The sequence below is a fragment of the Thamnophis sirtalis genome, unplaced genomic scaffold (genome assembly GCF_051295495.1).
Source record: "Thamnophis sirtalis isolate CommonGarterSnake01/CBP01778 unplaced genomic scaffold, rThaSir2_p1.2 scaffold_2, whole genome shotgun sequence".
In the NCBI taxonomy this organism is placed as follows: Eukaryota; Metazoa; Chordata; class Lepidosauria; order Squamata; family Natricidae; genus Thamnophis; species Thamnophis sirtalis.
Window position 1 is genome coordinate 42,284,477 of NW_028261382.1, and position 18,115 is coordinate 42,302,591.

The following is an 18,115-nucleotide window of genomic DNA, read 5'->3' on the forward strand; positions in this document are numbered from 1 at the left end:
ACTTGACTGAGTTTCATGCTTAATGAATTAAAATAAATCATCATCATCATTGGTATTTGTGATGCATTTTTGAATGTTCAGTTGACTGAGTTTCATATGTAATTAAATAATAATAATAACAACAACAACAACAATAATATCATAGACATCACAATACCAGGGGATAGCAGGGTCGCTGAGAAGGAACATGAAAAAATCGTGAAATACCAGGACTTAAAAATTCGAAATTCAACGACTATGGCACAAACCAGCAGTGGTAATTCCAGTGGTAATTGGCACACTGGGTGCTATTCCAAAAGCACTGGAATTACATTTAAAACAGTTAAAAATTGACAAAATCACCATCCGTCAAATGCAAAAAGCCGCACTGCTTGGATCTGTACGCATATTACGAAAATACGTTACGACGTCCTAGGCCCCTGGGTGGGGCCCGACTAGTAACCAATGCCAAATCCGGCGAAACAACTGGCCGCTGTGATACAATTGTATAATAATAATATCATAGACATCGCAATACTAGGTGATAGCAGGGTTGCTGAGAAGGAACATGAAAAAATCGCAAAATACCAGGACTTAAAAGTCGAAATTCAACGACTATGGCACAAACCAGCAGTGGTAATTCCAGGGGTAATCGGCACACTGGGTGCTATTCCAAAAGCACTGGAATTACATTTAAAACAGTTAAAAATTGACAAAATCACCATCAGTCAAATGCAAAAAGCCGCACTGCTTGGATCTGCACGCATATTATGAAAATACGTTACAACGTCCTAGGCCCCTGGGTGGGGCCCGACTAGTAACCAATGCCAAATCCGGGGAAACAACTGGCCGCTGTGATACAATTGTAGAATAATAATGATAATGATAATAATAGGAAGAAGAAGAAGAAGAAGAAGAAGAAGAAGAAGAAGAAGAAGAAGAAGAAGAAGAAGAAGAAGAAGATCATCATCCTAGGTCCTTGATTAGGACTCGAGCTGTTGAGCTACCAACCAGCCCCAAAGGCTGTGAATCTCACCAAAGATTAACCACATAATAATAATAATAATAAATATTCAGATTTGCCTCTCCCAGATCCTTGGTAAGGATTCGATAGGTAGACAAAAATGCCAAACCCAGTCTGAACATCCAGCTGACTGTGCAATCATCAATAATAATAATAATAGTTTTATATAATAATGCTTTTAACTAAAGTAGCTCAGCCTGCCAAACATGAAAGTTCTCTTATAAAAATAAAATAACAAGTAAAATAAAATAACCAGCAAAGGAAGAATGATAGATTGCAAAGCTGAATGAATCAACTGCCAAGGAAAAGGGGAGTCAATTTGTTTTAGGGGCCACTAAAACGCTCAGCCGCCAAGATTCGATCCCTCAACAGCCAAGACAGGAAGTCCCCTCCTCCTTCCGCCCAACGTGCCAGCACACACGGTGTGAGTGTGCCAGCACTGAGCCTTGTGGGACAGGCCCACCAATAAAGAGGCAAGCCAGAGAAGAAGGGGCTGGGAAACCGACAGCCAATCTTGTATGCTGATAGGCAGAGTAGAGCAATGAAGATGATTTAGGGGGCTGCAGAAATTGGGGAAGAGGAGTATTGGGGGGGGGGGGAAAGACATGGTAGCAATGTTCTAATATCTGAGGGGCTGCCCTGAAGAAAAGGGGGGGGGGAGTATCAACCTGTTCTCCAAAGCACCCGAAGGCAGGACAAGAAATTAACCAAGGAGCGAAGCAATCTAGAATTAAGGAAATTTCCTACTGGTGAGAAGGACTTGTCTCCAGAAGTTGTGGGATGCTCCATCACTGGAGGTTTTGAAGAAGAGATTGGACAACCATTTGTCTGGAATGGTTACATCCATTCCTCCCACCCTTACATCCAGCTGCACCTCTTTTCTCCCTCCCAGGCCTTCCTTCCTTCTGTCTGTCCGTTCCTCCCACTGTTATACCCTTTTTTCCCTCCACGCGTCCTGTGTGGGATGGTCCTATGTGTCATTTCCAGCACACGTGCCATAGATTCGGGTATAGGATCTCCTGCTTGAGAAGGGGCCCTTCCTTCTCTTCCCTTCCCCTTCCTTTCCTCCCTCCCTCCTTCTCCGCAAACCTCATCCCTTCCAGCATTCATTATATTACCTAGTTTGGTCATGAAATGTTTGCAAAGAAATCACCAAGCATAGAGAGCAAGAAAAACCCCACAGTCATTCTTCTTCCCCTCCTCCTCCTCCTCCTCCTCTTCTTCCCAAACCCCCTTCTAGCATTGATGGACCTAGTTGCCTAGTTGGGTCATGAAACGCCTGCAAGAAAACCACCAACTTTAGCACCACAGTCCTTGTCGTCCTCCTCTTCTTCCTTCCCACCCCAAACACATCCCACCCTCTTCTAACACTGATGATAATACCTAGTTTGGTCATGAAACGCCTCCAAGCTCAGAGAGCACCAAGGACCCCGCAGTTCAACCCCAACCGAGAAAAGCCACCTAACTCCCAGGAATCCATTGGGAAAGTGGGTTCCAATTCAACTTTAGAGCCGGGCAAAGAGGCCGCTTACCTGAGAGGCCTTGGACGACCTTCTCAATCGGAGGCAAGGTCTCCTTGCGGGGGGGCCGGCCGAGCGATCCTTCTTGGGGGCTGAAAAGTCCAGAGCCCTCGGACAGTTTCTTACGGCCGCCGGCCGAGCCCGTGGAGCGGCAGCTGCCTATTGCACTGGTAAAAAGATTGGTGTGTTCGTCACTACTGGCCGGCTCGGAACTCGGAGTGAACCTCCCCAGCGGGAGGTTGGGAGGAGAATCGGAGCAGTCTATCTGCAAAGGGGTCTGTAATCCCAAAGTCCGGGGGCCGCTCTCGGCGGTCTCCCGCCGGGCCCACTGCTCCTCTCGCCCCAGCAGCCCCTTGGCGGGCGAGAGGTGCGGGCAAGCCATGTGGCAGCGGTGCTTCTCCTTATGCTTGTACCGCTCGCCCGCGGCCTCCTTGCCGAAACGGTAGCGCTTCAGGGACTCCAAGACCGTCCGCGAAGAGCCGGCGGGCGCCAAGGCCTCGAGGGACACCGGCGGCTGCTCCGAGGAGCGGTGCTCCCGGTGCTTGTGGCGGTGACGGTGTTTGTGCTCCAGCATCCAGCTGTAGGCCATCTCGGGCGGGACGCTGGGTGGTAGGTGCTCATGGAGAGAAGCGGGGCCCGGCTGGCGGTCAGGAACGCCTCCTGGCGCAAGAGCTTGTGTTTCTTCTTGTGGTACTTGGCGGGGTTGAGGAGCAAGTGGCCGGCGTGCATGTAAGAGGGGGGAGGGAGCGGGGTGGTGAACGAAGGGGAAGGGGGAGGAGGGTAAAGGGTAGGGGGGTAGCGTCCGTAATAGCCCAAGCCAATGGGGGCCGCCAGGGGCGACGGAGAATAAGGCATGCCGTAAGAAGGGTAGAATCCGGTCCCGGAAAGTGGGAAACTGAGCCCGTGCATGAAGGGCATCTCGGCCATGGCTTCCCGCATTTTGGGGGGGCGCCCCCGCTTTTTCTTCAAGTCCGGCTTGCGGATGTAGTGCAAAGGGTCCAGGGAGAAGCTGGGGTGGCTGTAGATGCTGTTGAAGTTGATGCGGAAGATGGTGGGCAGCAGGTCCCGGGGGATGAAATGGTGGCTCCGGTGCGTGATGCGGATTTCGCTCAGCCGGCTGATCAGCTCCTCCAGCTCGGCCAGGAAATCGGGGTCCTGCCTGCCCCGCAGCTGCGGGAACTTCTTCTTCCGCTTGCGCTTGGGCCGCTTCAGTTTGTCGTAGGCCAGGTAGTCGTGGCCGCGGCGCTTGCACTTGTGCTTGTGCTTGTCCTTCAGGCCGCCCAGGACGGCCGAGGCCTCGGGGGCCACCAGAGAGACGTGCTCGAAGGAGTGCCGGCGTTTCTTCGGCCCGCAGAACTTCTCCGCCCGGTCCGACGTGCTGTTGTTGTCGGTGCCGATGCCGCTGTCGCTGGGCACTGTCTCGTCGCTGTGGGACTCGCTGATGGGCGACGGGGTAGCCTCCTTCAGGGACCCCAGCTCGCTCATGTGGGAAGGGGAGTTGGGGAAGAGGGTCGGCGGGGAGAGCCGCCTCCGGGCCCGCGAGGCCTTCCGCATCGCCAAGGTCTGAACCACGCTCCCTTGCCGGCTGTGCAGGTGGAAACAGGGCACCGAGTTGGGCTCCACAAAGCTCATGTCGCTGCTGATGGGGCTCTGCCCTCCGCTGGTGCCCGACGACTGGGAGCACACGGGAGACGGAAGAACCTCGGGGCTGCTACTGGGGCCAGATGGGAGCAAGGGGGCGCCTGGTTGTCCCAGCATCCCTCCGCTGGCCTGTTGGCCCGATGTCTCTAGAATGGCAAAATTCGAACCGGCCGCCAGAAGGCTGCTGAAGCTGGCTTTGGGCTTCCTGCCCCGTCTCTTCCCTATGTAGATGGTTCCTTTCTTGCTGACGTTGATCTGCTGGCCCAGTTTGGTGCTGAAGGTGGCCGCCAAGCTGGAGACGTTGGTGTGGGCTTTGGATTGGACTTTCCCCTTATTGGGATCCGCCGAGGAGGAGAGGATTTGGTTCAGGATCTTCTTCCTCTTGAGCGTCTTCATCTTGTTGATTTTCCGGATGATGGTTTTCACCAGCTGACCGTTGCTACGCTTGACTTCCTTGTGCTCCGGTTCGCCTTCTGGGTCGCTGGCGCTGCCCGTGCTCGAGTCCCCATTGTCCTCCGTGTTGCTGAGCTGGCTGTGGCTTTCGAAAAAGTCCCCGCTGGGTGGCGGCAGCAGCGGCTGGTCCCCGGCATCCTCCGACTCGTCTGCCTTTTCGGGCGTGACGAAAGGGGCGGCGGAGAGGACGGGCGGCTTCATCTTGATCCCCGAGGGATCTGCCGCTTGGGGCGGCCTCGCTTCTTCGGGAAAGCTTGCCCCGCGAGGGTCTGGCGGTGGGAAGGGATCTCCACTTCTGGGTGCAAGACGGGCGGTTCCTGCTCTTCCTTGGACTGCAGCGAGAAGACTTTGGAGGCGGGGATTTTCAAGGCCCGTTTGGGCGGCCCTTCCAAATGGGGCATCTCCTTGGATTTCGACCGGTTGCGCTTGGACTTGTACATGTCGGGGAACAAATCGTCCGACAGACAGCCGGCGGACGTCGGCACGTGGGCGCTGTAGAACTTCCCCGGTTCCTTCTCCGCGCTGCCCAGCAGGAGAGCGACTGAAGGCTGCTGCTTTTGCTCAGCTTGGGCAAATGGTATTTCAGGAAGTCGTGCTCAGCGAAGGCGTCCGGGGGTCCCGTGCCTTCAAAGAGCTTGGCCTGGTCCAGGCCACCGCTGGACAGCGGGCCGCAAGAGACATTTTTTAAAAGCTCTGGTCTCTCTAACTCCAGCTCTTTGGGAGACCGGCAGGCTTTCGTCCAACGAGGCTTCCTCCCTTTCCGTTTCTTTAAGGGCTTGCCCAGGGAGTCAGTGCTACTGCTCCCCCTCAGGATCTCCAGGCCTTGCCTCGGTTTCCCTAAGGAGCTCACCGCCCCCATCTTTAGAAAGGGCTTGTTGTTGAAGAAGCTGGAGAAGCTGACCACCGAAGGGGAGATAGAAGCGTGGAGGTTGCTTTCGCTGACCAGGCTGGCTTTCTTCCCTGGGGTAGGACCCAGTTTCGATTCCTCCGCGCAGACCGAGTTGGGATTGCTCGTCTCCCGAACAACCCCTTTGCTTGTCGTGTACAAGCCGGGATTCCCTAGCCTGTTCATAGCGGAGCGGGCGCCGTCGGAGGCGGACGGCGTCTTGCTGCTCTGTTCGGACAGGCTGTCTAAGAGATCCGGCATGTGGCTTGAATGCAACGGGTTGGAAGGGATCTGAGACAGAGCCGTTGGGGGGCTATGGGTTAGAGTAGCGACTGAGGCAGTTGGGGAAGGGGAGGGGAGGCCTCCCTCCCCTACGGCACTAAACGGAGACTTGGCGGTGGAGATTTCCGAAGCGCCTCCGGCGGTCCTGAATTCAGGAGAAGTGCAATACACCGGAAGATGCTTCTCTTGCTTGGAGGATTCGGACGGGCCCCTTTCGCTGGGGGAGATTTCCTGTTGACCGCAAGCCCCATCTTTGCCTCCGCTGGAAACTTCTCGTTGGGGCGTCAATTTTTCCGGGAGACTGCCTTTGCTCTGTCTCGCCAGGTGCTTTTCGAATGGTTTACTGCCCCCAGCCCCGTCCTTCAGAAGCCCGGTGGGCACGTGGCTTTCCAGAGGGGCCGGGCCGCTGCCACAACACCGCTTGTAGGGCTCCGCCGGAAGGTTAGCGGTGTCAGCCTTCAGCGCCCCCAAGTCCTTGCCGGCTAAGCCCACCAAATTGGTGCTGCCCATCAATTTCTTCCCAGAGTCCTTCGCAGTCAGAGAGGCCATAATTGCCCACCCCCATGTGTTTCTTGCTGGACTCTTTCGCCATCAACCCAATTGGGGGGCCGGCTGCTGATGGCTTCTTTCCAGAGTCTCTGTTAATCAATCCGCTCGAGGTCCCAAAACTCGGCGGCTTCTTCGCCGAGTCCTTGCTGACCGATCCCACTGGACCGTCGGACCCCAGGTGTCTCTTCGCAACGTCCTTATTAAATAATCCAACCGTACTTCCAGGTAATGGAAGCTTCTTCAGCGAGTCTCTATTAATCAATCCAGGCGGACTGACCATGCCGAGAGATTTTTTCCCGGGATCCCTGTTGACCAATCCGATGGGACTACTGGTCCCCAACAGCCTTTTCCCACAGTCTTTGCTGGCCATTCCAGACGGCGCCATGCTTGTCACAAGCAGGGGTTTCTTTCCGCCTTCCTTGCTGACCAGTCCGACCGGGCAGCTAAGGACGGATGGCCTTTTCTCATAGTCCTTGTTGGTGAGCCCAGCCATGCTTGGACAGGACCCTGGCTGTTTTTTGCTCCCATTTTCCTTACTAATTAAACCCCCGGAACCGCCACCGGTTCCTGGCGCTTTCTTGGCAAACTCCTTGTTGACCAAGTCGAGGCCGAGGGTGCCGCTTGAAATGGGTTTCTTTAGGAAGTCCTTGGTCGCAGTACCCGCGGCGGCCCCGGGCGTCGGCAGCTTCTTCCCAGACTCCTTGGCAAATCCGGAGAGGACTGTCATGGGCGGCTTCTTCTGCTTTGGTTTGGAAGACTTTGCCGGAGGGCAGGTCGAGATCAGCTGGGCCAGTTTCTCCGTTACCGTCGGGGGCCCGTTGGCCTGGGCTCGCTCTTTCAAGTCGGGTTCGCGGCTGCCGATGGGAGTGGAGAAGGCCGTCTTCGCGTACTCCAGCCCGTCCGGATGCAGCGGGGAAAGCTTCTTCAAAGCCGGGCTGCTGGCTCTGGCTCTGCTCTCGGCAAGCAAGCTTTCCACCGTCGCTGGGCCGGCCTCTCCGCTTTTCTTGTACAGCTTCGAGGGGTCCTACAAAACAAGACAGAAACAAAACACTTTAAAGCATCCCGCGTTGTGGAGAAAACCCTATACTTGTTATCAAAACCAAATAATGCGGCAGACTGGGAAATACGAACGTCACGCTGCCGGGATTAGATCGTTATTATTTTGCAAACCACGTTATTGACGATGTGAACCCAAGTCTTGCTCACAAATATTTTAAGACTGGAAAGTGTGGACAAGATAAAGAGAGGGGGGGGGGAAACACATCTGGAAAGGCAGAGTCTTTCTTCCTCAAGGGAAGAAACATAGTCCGGTTGTCTTTTGAAAAAACCACCTTTGAGAGAACCATGACCTGGATGACTAAGAATCTCCCGCAGACTGAAAGCAGGGGGGAAAAAGACTCATTGTGACAGAAGTCTTATTTTCTTTTCTTTTTTTAAAAGATAAAAGCTTTAAGCATGTCGTTTCAGGACAGAAATAAAAACTCTACTGGTAGAATGCAGGAAAGAAATGAAAAATCGTTCAGAATATAAATGTATGTATGTGTGTGTGTGTATGTATGTGTATACACACTTTATATATGTATATAAAGTGTTATGTCCAAAGCACCTGTTATGCCCAAATACAACAAATGCACAAATGCACCACAAATAAACACACACACACACACACTTCAATCAATACTTGTGATAAACCGGCAGTAGCTGGAGTATCCCAATTATGGCCAAAGTATAACAGAATGGAAATCTAGTGATTCCTTACTACATTGTAGGAAAAACAAGGAGAAGGGCAATCGTAGGGCCCTGAGCCCCTCAACCTGCAAAACTAGTTGCTGGATGGGGCTATAAAGAATTTGAAAAAAAAGAGATACTGGGAAACACCCCCCCCCCCAATTCTTACGTTTTCTCCTCTTTACAAAGATCTCTTCCTATTTAAAAACGCATCTATACGTCCAACTCCTGATTGAAAGGAATTCCCTGATTTATCCATGTTGCTAATTAATGTTTCATTCGTAGGTCCTTGAGCATGCTGGGGGATTTCCAGAGTAGAAGGAAATAAAAAAGAAAGAAAGACCTGACTATTTAACTGGAGACATAATTTAGTGTGGGCAAGGAGGCATAATTAGGGAAGGAAAGGAAGCCTATAAAACAAACACACAGCACACACTTACTGGAATTGTGCCATAAATGCTCTACCAGGAGCCACAAGGCTTAATCTGACATGCTGGTAGGAAGATGAAGCAAAATGGAGCAAGTAAACTGACTAAAAATCCAGAAACTAGATGCATGGAGATAGATTAGATAGATAGATAGATAGATAGATAGATAGATAGATAGATAGATAGATAGATAGGTGATAGATAGATAGATTAGATAGATTAGATAGATAGATTAGATAGATAGATAGATAGATAGATAGATAGATGATAGATAGATGATAGATAGATAGATAGATAGATAGATAGAGATAGATAGATAGATAGATAGATAGAGATAGATAGATAGATAGATAGATAGATAGATAGATAGGGGAGAGAGAGAGAGACGGGGAGAGAGAGAGAGAGAGAGAGAGAGAGACGGGGAGAGAGAGAGGAGAGAGAGAGAGAGTGAGAGAGAGAGAGTGAGAGAGAGAGAGTGAGAGTGAGTCCCGGAGTTCATGTGATCACCTTTTGCGACCTTCCGACAAACAAAATCGATGGGGAAGCCAGGCTCGCTTAACAACCAGGTTACTAACTTAGCAACTGCAGTAATTCACTTAACAACTGTGGCAAGGAAGGTCATAAAATGAGGCGAAACCCACTTAACAAACATCTCACTTAACAAGAGAAGTTCAGGCTCATTGTGGTCGTAAGTTGAGGACTAGGTATTGGGAAGGTTTTGAATCTGAAGAACACAAGAAAAGGACTTTCTTGTGTTAGTTACGCACCTCACTTCTAAAAAGGTAAAAGTTGCCCTCGCACATAATATGTGCTAGTCGTTCCCGACTCTAGGGGGCGGTGCTCATCTCCGTTTCAAAGCCGAAGAGCCAGCGCTGTCCAAAGACATCTCCGTGGTCATGTGGCCGGCATGACTCAACGCCAAAGGTGCAAGGAACGCTGTTCCCTTCCCACCAAAGGTGGTTCCTATTTTTCTACTTGCATTTTTTTTACCTGCTTCCGAACTGCTAGGTTGGCAGAAGCTGGGACAAGGAACGGGAGCTCACTCCGTTATGCGGCACTGCGGATTCGAACTGCCGAACTGTCTGATCGACGAGCTCGGCGTCTTAGCCAGTGAGCCCTTTTCTGAAAAGGTAAGCAGTCGTGGAAAGCTGGTCCCAGATACAAGATACGACAGTGTGATGCATCGTGATTTTGCTTTATTCTGATTTTTCAGAAAAGGACAGATACCCAGCTCAAAACGCCACTGCACAATCTAACTTTTTTTTTTTTAAAGAAAACTACTTTTAAATCACACGGTACATACTGTCTGCAAAATGAAACCCAATCGGATAATCCAAGCAAATCATATCGACACTTCGGAAAATGTTTAACCGAGCAATAAGCAAACAGGAAATAAAACAGACTGAAAAGAAGCCCGCCACGCTGCGAGAACGCGGCTGCCTGTTCGGGGGACAAACACTGATGTGGGAACCAAACCCACAACAACAAGTGGTTTGAAGGGATTTTTTTTTTTAAAGTGAAAAGCCGTAACAAAACATTCACTTGGGTTTTGGGTCGATCTATTGATGTTTGTGGGGTTTAAAATATTTCCGTATTTTAAAAAGATAAATTATTGGGATAGTCCACTAACGGGCAGAGTCATCTTGGGAATCCCCTAGATAGCCTAACGAAGAGAAGGAGTAAGGGGAGACATGATAGCGGGGTTCTAATATTTTGGGGGGGGGGCTGCACCAAAGAAGAGGGGGTCTGCCTATTCTCCAAAGCACCTGAAGGCAGGAGAAGCAGCAATGGACGGAAACTAACCAAGGAGAGAAGCAACTTAGAAATAAGGAGAAACTTCCTGACAGTGAGAACAATTAACCAGTGGAACAGCCTGCCACCGGAAGTTGTGGGTGCGCCATCACTGGAGGTGTCCCAAATTGCAAAAACCATTTGTGTGGGATGATCCAGCTAGTTCTTGATTTACGACCCCATTTGAGACCAAAATGTCTGTGGCTAAGCGAGACTGAAGTACATTTTAATCCAGTTTACAATTACAAAACTGTTCTTGCCACAACTGTTAAAGAGAATGTCTCGTTAAGCGAATCTGGCTTCCCCATCGACTGGGCTGGTCAGAAGGTCACATGCCCCAGCACCCTGAACCGTCATAAGTATGAATCAAGGGGGCTGGATTTTGATCGCGTGACCATGGGGATGCTGCAACGGTTGTTTGAGTGTGATCAACCGTCCTTTCTTCAATGACGTAGTCACTGAAGTCAACAGTTCACTGAATGAACTGCTTTAAGTCGAGGATTACCTGAAAAAGGAACCCTGCCACTGCCAGGGGGTTAGACTAGAAGACCTCCAAGGTCCCTTCCTTTCCAAATCTGAAACGTTCACCTTCAAGCTGGACAGGCCTCTCTGGAGTCCCAGCACGTAAGGGAAGGTAGAATCCCACACTAGCTCAAGAATGGTAGCTACTACTTAGAGCAGGAAAGGCAACTTCAGGAAATCTAGATATCTAGGTTTGGATACCTAGATCTAAATATTTGCTTGAGGGCCAAAGAATGGAGGCCTTTGAACTCTGGTGCTGGAGAAGAAGACTCCTGTGAGTCCCTTGGACTGCAAGGCCATCCAACCGGTCAGTCCTAGAGGAGATCAACCCCGGCTGCTGTTTAGAAGGCCAGATCCTGAAGAGGAAACTCAAAGACTTTGGCCACCTAATGAGAAGGAAGGATTCCCTGGAGAAGAGCCTCATGCTGGGAACGATGAAGGGCAAAAGAAGAAGGAGGGACGGCAGAGAAGGAAGTGGCTGGATGGAGTCACTGAAGCAGTCGGCCTGAGCTTCAATGGACTCCAGAGGGTGGGAGAGGACAGGAAGGCCTGGAGGAACATTGTTCATGGGATCCCAATGGGATGTGGGGAGAGAAAGAGTGAGTGAGTGAGAGAGAAAGAGAGAGAGAGAAGGAAGCGAGACTGGCATCCAGCCGAGCTTGGCCTGGTGGCAGCTGCTCCCCCGTGCAAATTCTCATCAGAAACCTACAAGGGCTGTGATGCTTCACTCTTTGCTCAAGGAGAAGGAGCCAGCAGCTGAAGAGGCAGCCGCAGTCTGTGGCACTGGAGCCGAAATGACTGACAAACCCATGCGCGTTTTCCCAAAATAGGCACCCGGCGTGCTCCGGGGCTCCCTTACATGGCCAAAGGAACACGTTTCAAGCTGAAATTCTCGGCCTGGTCCAGCGAGGCACCCTCTCAAGAGCCAAAACAGGACTCTGATGGGGCTACAGAGCTGGTTTGGTGGGGTTTTCTAAAATAATAACAATTTCTTCTAACCGGCCACCAGCTGTATTCGCTCGGTCTGTGGCTTTCATTTTCTCCTGCCAAACTTCAGAGCGAGAGTGGGGGGGTCACAGGCCCAGAAGGTATTATATTTTATTCCTCTTGTTGCGGTTGAAGGGGAAGCGGCTTTAGCCGTCATTGGCATGGCAACCTCTCTCGAAATTATAACCCAGCCCTTCCACAAAGTCACCAGGAACTCACTGGAGGACCTCTGTCAAAAATCAGCAGGTAGAAACGGGGGGGGGGGGGGTGAGGGCTTGGAGTTGTGTGTGAGGAGGGTGGGATCTGCATGCACAATTTTCTTGGGTTATTGTTATTATTATTATTATTATTAAAATCTCTTAAGCATTCAGGATGTCACTTAAGGAAATAAGATTATTTGGGGGAATTGTGTATGATGTCTATAAATCGTCTCCTTGTCAATCCAAAAGAGCAACTGGGGATTAACAAACTTATCTTAAAACCTGCCACGAAATAGAGGACAGCTGTCATATGAGCAGAGAGGATTAACAAAAGGTTTAAGTTTCTTTCCCCACCTGACTTCAAGCCTGCTTTATTTATTTATGTCTGTGCAGGCAGTCCTCAACGTAGGGCCACACAATTGAGCCAACGTTTCTGTCACTAAGTGAGACATCGGTTAAGTGAATTTTTTTGCCCTGTTTTCACGACCTGTTTACAACCGAGTTGTTAATAGCAATGGACTTATATACCACTTCACAGGGCTTTTACAGCCCTCTCTAAGCGGTTTACAGAGTCAGCCTCTTGCCCCCCCCCCCCCAAACAATCTGGGTCCTCATTTTACCCACCTCGGAAGGACGGAAGGCTGAGTCAACCGTGAGCTGGTGAGATTCGAACTGCCAAACTGCAGGCAGTCAGCAGAAGTAGCCTGGCAGGACTGCCACCGTGGCTCATATAGTTAAGTTAGGAGCACAATCGTTAAGAGAATGGAGCTTCCCCATTGGCTTGGCTTGTCAGAAGGCCACCTAAGGGGATCACATGACACACACACACACACACACACACACACCCTGGGACATTGCGCCCGTCATAAACAGGAGTCAGTGGCCAAGCCTCTGATCACACGACCACTGGGATGCTGCAACGGTTGTTAAGTGTGCAAAATGGTCCTTTTTTCAGCGCAGTTGTAACTTCGAAGTGTCAGGGAATGAACTGTGGTAACCTGTGCTCGCTTGTTTGATTTTCATCCTGCCTTGCAGGAGATGGCTACTTTCAGCTGAAGGGCGTTTCACCCTCTGCTCCTTTTAACCTTGAGATGTCTGTGTAGGTGGCTCCTTGGGAAACTGAGGCAGCAGCAGCAGCATCAGAATCCACAGGATTCTGGGGGTTACAGGGCAGCTGGGGAATCCTGGGAGCTGAAGTCCACCCAGGCTGAGAGGTCGAGAAACGGATCTAGAGCCTTACAAGGAAAAAGGGGGGATTAGCATCTCGTCCTTTCCATAACTTGCTAGGGAAATGTATGACAGAGATGAAAGGGAGGCAGGTAGACACGCCCTACGGGATGAACACACCGGATCTTTGTTAGCCGATCCCACAATATGTGGGCTTTGAAAGGAAACCTTCGCAGGGCGTTTTTCTCCATAGCGAGGAAGGCTGAAGGACGGCCCACGGTGGAGGGGAGGGGGGGGGACAAGCGTTCTGCAGAGTTCACCTGCAGTATCCAAGGACGTTGCGGGGACTGGAGAGACACCTGCGTTCAACAGTTCTCGGGGAAGAGAGAGAGAGAGAGAGAGAGGGAGAGAGAGAGAGAGAGAGAGAGAGGGAGGGAGGGAGGGAGGGAAGATTCCATCTTGTTTGGCTGCTTTGAGGGAATCGCAAGCTGTGTAGCATGCCGCGGGGGTTGGCTGTCCCCTCCACCTCATTGCCAAGACTGGAGCAGAGTCTCGGCAGGGTTTGGCTATAAATAGGTGGAAGATTCCAGGGGCTCTGCGCTTGCTCATTTGGGCCGCTGCTCTCTTGTTTGGGGGGGGGGGGAGGGAGGCCGAGTCGTGATTTCCCAAGGAAGCGACTCCACCGAGGGCGGCTGAGTATGCTTACTAACAGACAAAGGAGGCTTAAATAATAATAACAACAACAACAACAACAACAACAATGATGGTGATGATGATGATGGTGAGGCCTTGGTTGGCTGCGTTGGTATGCAGACAGCAGGCAGTGAGATCTGGGCTGTTATAAAAACCCAGCCAAGCTGAGAGGTGAGCAATTATGTGCGAGAGTCAGATGGGAGATAAATTTCCAGCCCGTTTGGTTTTGTTCAGGCTTCCCCCAAGGGCAAAACTTCCAAGCCTTGCGGTTTGAACCAGGTGTTGCCCCGGCTCTCCTTTCCAACTTCTTCTACTCCAGGGCCCTGGTTGAAAGAGAAACGAGGCCCGGCCCTGGAGTGAGCGCCTCTTTCACCGAGAGCGCCCTCCGGAGGATGTGCAAAATCCTCTCCCTCGGGAGGAAATTGAAGCAGCCATATCATAGCCGTGATGATCGGAGTGAAGCACTTCTAGAGGGAAGGTACGGCTGCAATCGAGCTTAACCAGGGTAGCTTCCATTTAGAAATGTAAGGGGGGGGGGGGGAGGGAGGGGAAAGAGAAAGAAAAAAGAAGGTGAGAGAGAGGAGGAAGAGAAAGAGAGAAGGAAGGAAGGGACAGAAGGGGAAGGAGAGAAGGGAGAAAAAAGGGAGGGAGGAAAGAAAGAAAGAAGGAAAAGAGAAATAAGATGATAGAGAGGAAGAGAGGGAGGGAGGGAGGAAGAAAAAGAGAAAGAAAAAAGAAGTTGAGAGAGAGGGAGGGAGAAAAAGAGAAGGAAGGATAGAAGGGGAAGAAGGAAAAAAGGGAGGAAGGAAAAGAGAAAGAAAGAGAAAGAAAGGAGAGAGGAGTTTGGCTGAGAACCTTTAGTAAAAGCAGGATAATTTGTAGTAGGTGACATCTGAAAAAAAGAAAATGCCCCAGGCTTTGGGGATTTCACGTTTTATAGCCATTTGCTGCCATCTCAAGTAGTAAAAAGCAGGAAGGAGAGGAAGTAAAAAAAGGGTCACAATTCTATGGCTGGCTAATGTGGTTGCCGAAGACGGAGTGGGACGATGCCAAGTAAGGTTTAGGGCCCGACCTCAACCAGGGCAGCTTCCGGCCGGACTGGGAGACCTGATCAGTATCCAGACACGCCTGGCAGGATTGTTTCATGGGGATCGTTAGGAAAGAGCTAATTAGGCCACTTTGAAAAGGACATAAAACTCAGTCGCAATAATTGGACCCATTCCTGATTCGATTCTTCTGCATATATTCGACCAATCATACCAAACAAATAAGCATGCAGCATTTCGAAAAACTGCTCTAAGTAGGTTTGTATATATATATATATAAAGTCTGGCAAGAAGGACCAGGGGTGACATGACATATTTGAGGGGCTACCCCAAAGAAGAGGGGGGGGTGTTTCAGCCTATTCCCCAAAGCACCTGAAAGGCAGGACAAGAAGCAACGGATGGAAACTGATGACCAAGGAAGGAAGCAACCTAGAACTACGGAGGATTTTCCTGATAAGTGAGAAAAATTAATCAGAGGAACAGCTTCCCACTAGAAGTTGTGGCTGCTCCATCCCTCGAGGATCAATAGCAATAGCAATAGCAGTTAGACTTATATACCGCTTCATAGGGCTTTCAGCCCTCTCTAAGCAGTTTACAGAGTCAGCATATTGCCCCCAACAACAATCCGGGTCCTCATTTTACCCACCTCGGAAGGATGGAAGGCTGAGTCAACCCTGAGCCGGTGAGATTTGAACAGCCGAACTGCAGAACTGCAGTCAGCTGAAGTAGCCTGCAGTGCTGCATTTAACCACTGCGCCACCTCGGCTCTTTAAGAAGAGATTGGCTACCACTTGTCTGAAATGGCATAGGGTCTCCTGCTTGAGCAAGGGTTGGACTAGAAGACCTCCAAGGTCCCTTCCAACTCAGTTTTTCCATAAGGACTGATTCTGCATGGCCTACTTTCTCTCCCCCCTTCACCCCAAGGTGGCACAGTGGTTAAATGCAGCACTGCAGGCTACTGCTAGATCAGCAGGTCAGCGGTTCAAATCTCACCGGCTCAGGGTTGACTCAGCCTTCCATCCTTCCGAGGTGGGTAAAATGAGGACCCAGATTGTTGGGGGCAATATGCTGACTCTCTGTAAACCGCTTAGAGAGGCCTGAAAGGCCTATGAAGCGGTATATAAGTCTACTGCTACTACTACCCCAGCTTCTTTGGTGCCCACCCTTGACCGTTTCTGAGGCTGGGACTTTCCTCCAGGTGGAAGACACGCAGTTCAAAACAGAGAGAGGGACCTATGCAAATCTACCAAATTCCTATTGTGTCATACACCCTCCTATTCTGCTTTTAGCTCAATCACAGGCCTTGCTCATCATTAGCAAATTCCACTTCAAGCAAAACAAACAAACAAACATTAAGTTCAAAAAGGAGCCTAGGGATAAATGTAATAATTCTGACAAAATTATTGGACAACCTACTGCCTTATTATGTCAGACAAAACCCTTGGCCCGGCGGGTATCTATTTCTTTTTTTTTTAAAAAAATCCCTTCTCCTTGGGGACTGTAGGTTTAAAAGCCGTATTTCCCGCCCTTTGCAATTTAGGCTGCAGATTGCTGCATTTTGCAATTCCTGCAAAATGGACCTTGCAGTGATGCGGCCGAGCTGGGATATTACAATCACCCTTGTGCGGGTGGGGAAGTCTGAGACCTATAACCCCCTGTGTATTTGGGGGACCCCTGAGAGGATGACTCATGTCGAAAGATGGAGAGTCAAAAAAGCATTCTGAATGTTACGCTGAAAAAGATCATTTCACTTTTAGTAACCAAGAAAACCCCGAAACACCAGTATCTCCACCTTGAGGGTTAACGTTCCGTTATTGTGTCTTTTAGTCACTTATAAAAACACTTCTTAAAAGAAATAAACAGCAAGGAGAGGAAAAAGGGAAGTCCCTGCCCCGGAGGCTCACCACACAGAAAATAAACATCCTGAAAACAGCACTGAAGGGTGAGATGATCAGAACATTACCTGCGAACAGCTTTGCAAATTAAAACACACATAACACACACACACACACACATACACACACACACACATATAACATTCCTCCTCTCTTTAAATTTCAACTGTGATTTTAGCATGCCTCAACTAAGTGTGATATAAAAGAGGAAACATCTTGATGTAATGTTTATTGGGAAGCATCCCTGGAAACCTGCTCACTAGAGGGGGAGTTGTGTATAGGAAACAACAACAATATTAGCAACTGTAGCATTTCTGCGTTTGGTAACCCTATTCCCTACATGCCTGCTTTGGTTCCTACTTGTTACTCTTTGAGTATCAACTAAGCCCTTTCTAAAACAAAAATCTCAGCTGATAGTTGTAATAATTGTTTGTGTTTCTATTGTGGGGGATCCTTGGTGCTGTCTGGACTGAGTTGCTTTCTTGCAGATGTTTCATTATCCAACCAGGTAACATCATAATCATCAGCTTTCTAGCACTGATGATATAACCTAGTTGGGTAAAGAAATGTCTACAAGTTCAGAGAGCACCAGGGACACCACAGTCATCCCCCCACATCTTCCTCTGCAAACCCATACCTTCTAACACTGATGGTGTTGCCTAGTTGGGTCATGAAATGTCTGCAAGGAAACCACCAAGCTCAAGAGAGCATCAGGGGCCCCACAGTCCTCCTCTTCCTCACAAACCCTTCTCCCTTCTAGCACTGATGATGTTCCCTAGTTGGATCATGAAATATCTCCAAGAAAACCACCAAGCTGAGAAAGCACCAAGGACCCCACAGTCCTCCTCCTCCTCTCCTGCCCTCTAGCAAACCCTCCTCTCTTCTGGCACTGATGAGGTTATCTAGTTGGGTCATGAAACGTCTGCAAGAAAACCGCCAAGCTCAGAGAGCACCGAGGAACCCACAATCCTCCTTCTCCAAGCACTGATGATGTTACTTAGTTGGGTCATGAAACGTCTGCAAGAAAACCAAGGTCAGAGAGCACAGAAGAACCCACAATTGTCCTCCACCTCCTTCAAGCATTGATGATGTTACTTAGTTGGGTCATGAAACGTCTGCAAGAAACCACCAAGGACCACACAATTCAAATAGGTCTCTTCACTTGTATTTAGAATGTCCATTTTCATTCTTTTTCCTAAAATGTCTGGGCAAAACACTATGATTTCCTTTTGACAATGCCTTCATTCCTTAATCCTCTCTCTCTCTCTCCTCCAATAAATCTACACGCCAAAGCATCATACGGCAGATTCATTTACATCCAACC

The 18,115-nt window shown here is 49.9% G+C and overlaps 1 protein-coding gene across 1 annotated transcript in view; it reads right to left on the reverse strand.

Moving 5' to 3' along the window:
- The window catches only part of LOC148048686 (histone-lysine N-methyltransferase ASH1L-like), a 55,894-nt gene extending 42,486 nt beyond the window's left edge, over positions 1-13,408 (reverse strand). Inside the window, 6 exon segments of the mRNA XM_087707662.1 lie at positions 2,536-3,126; positions 3,129-4,832; positions 4,835-5,152; positions 5,155-6,337; positions 6,339-7,358; positions 13,325-13,408. Coding sequence (XP_087563788.1) covers positions 2,536-3,126; positions 3,129-4,832; positions 4,835-5,152; positions 5,155-6,337; positions 6,339-7,358; positions 13,325-13,408 — 4,900 coding nt within the window.
- Positions 13,409-18,115: the final 4,707 nt, after the last annotated feature.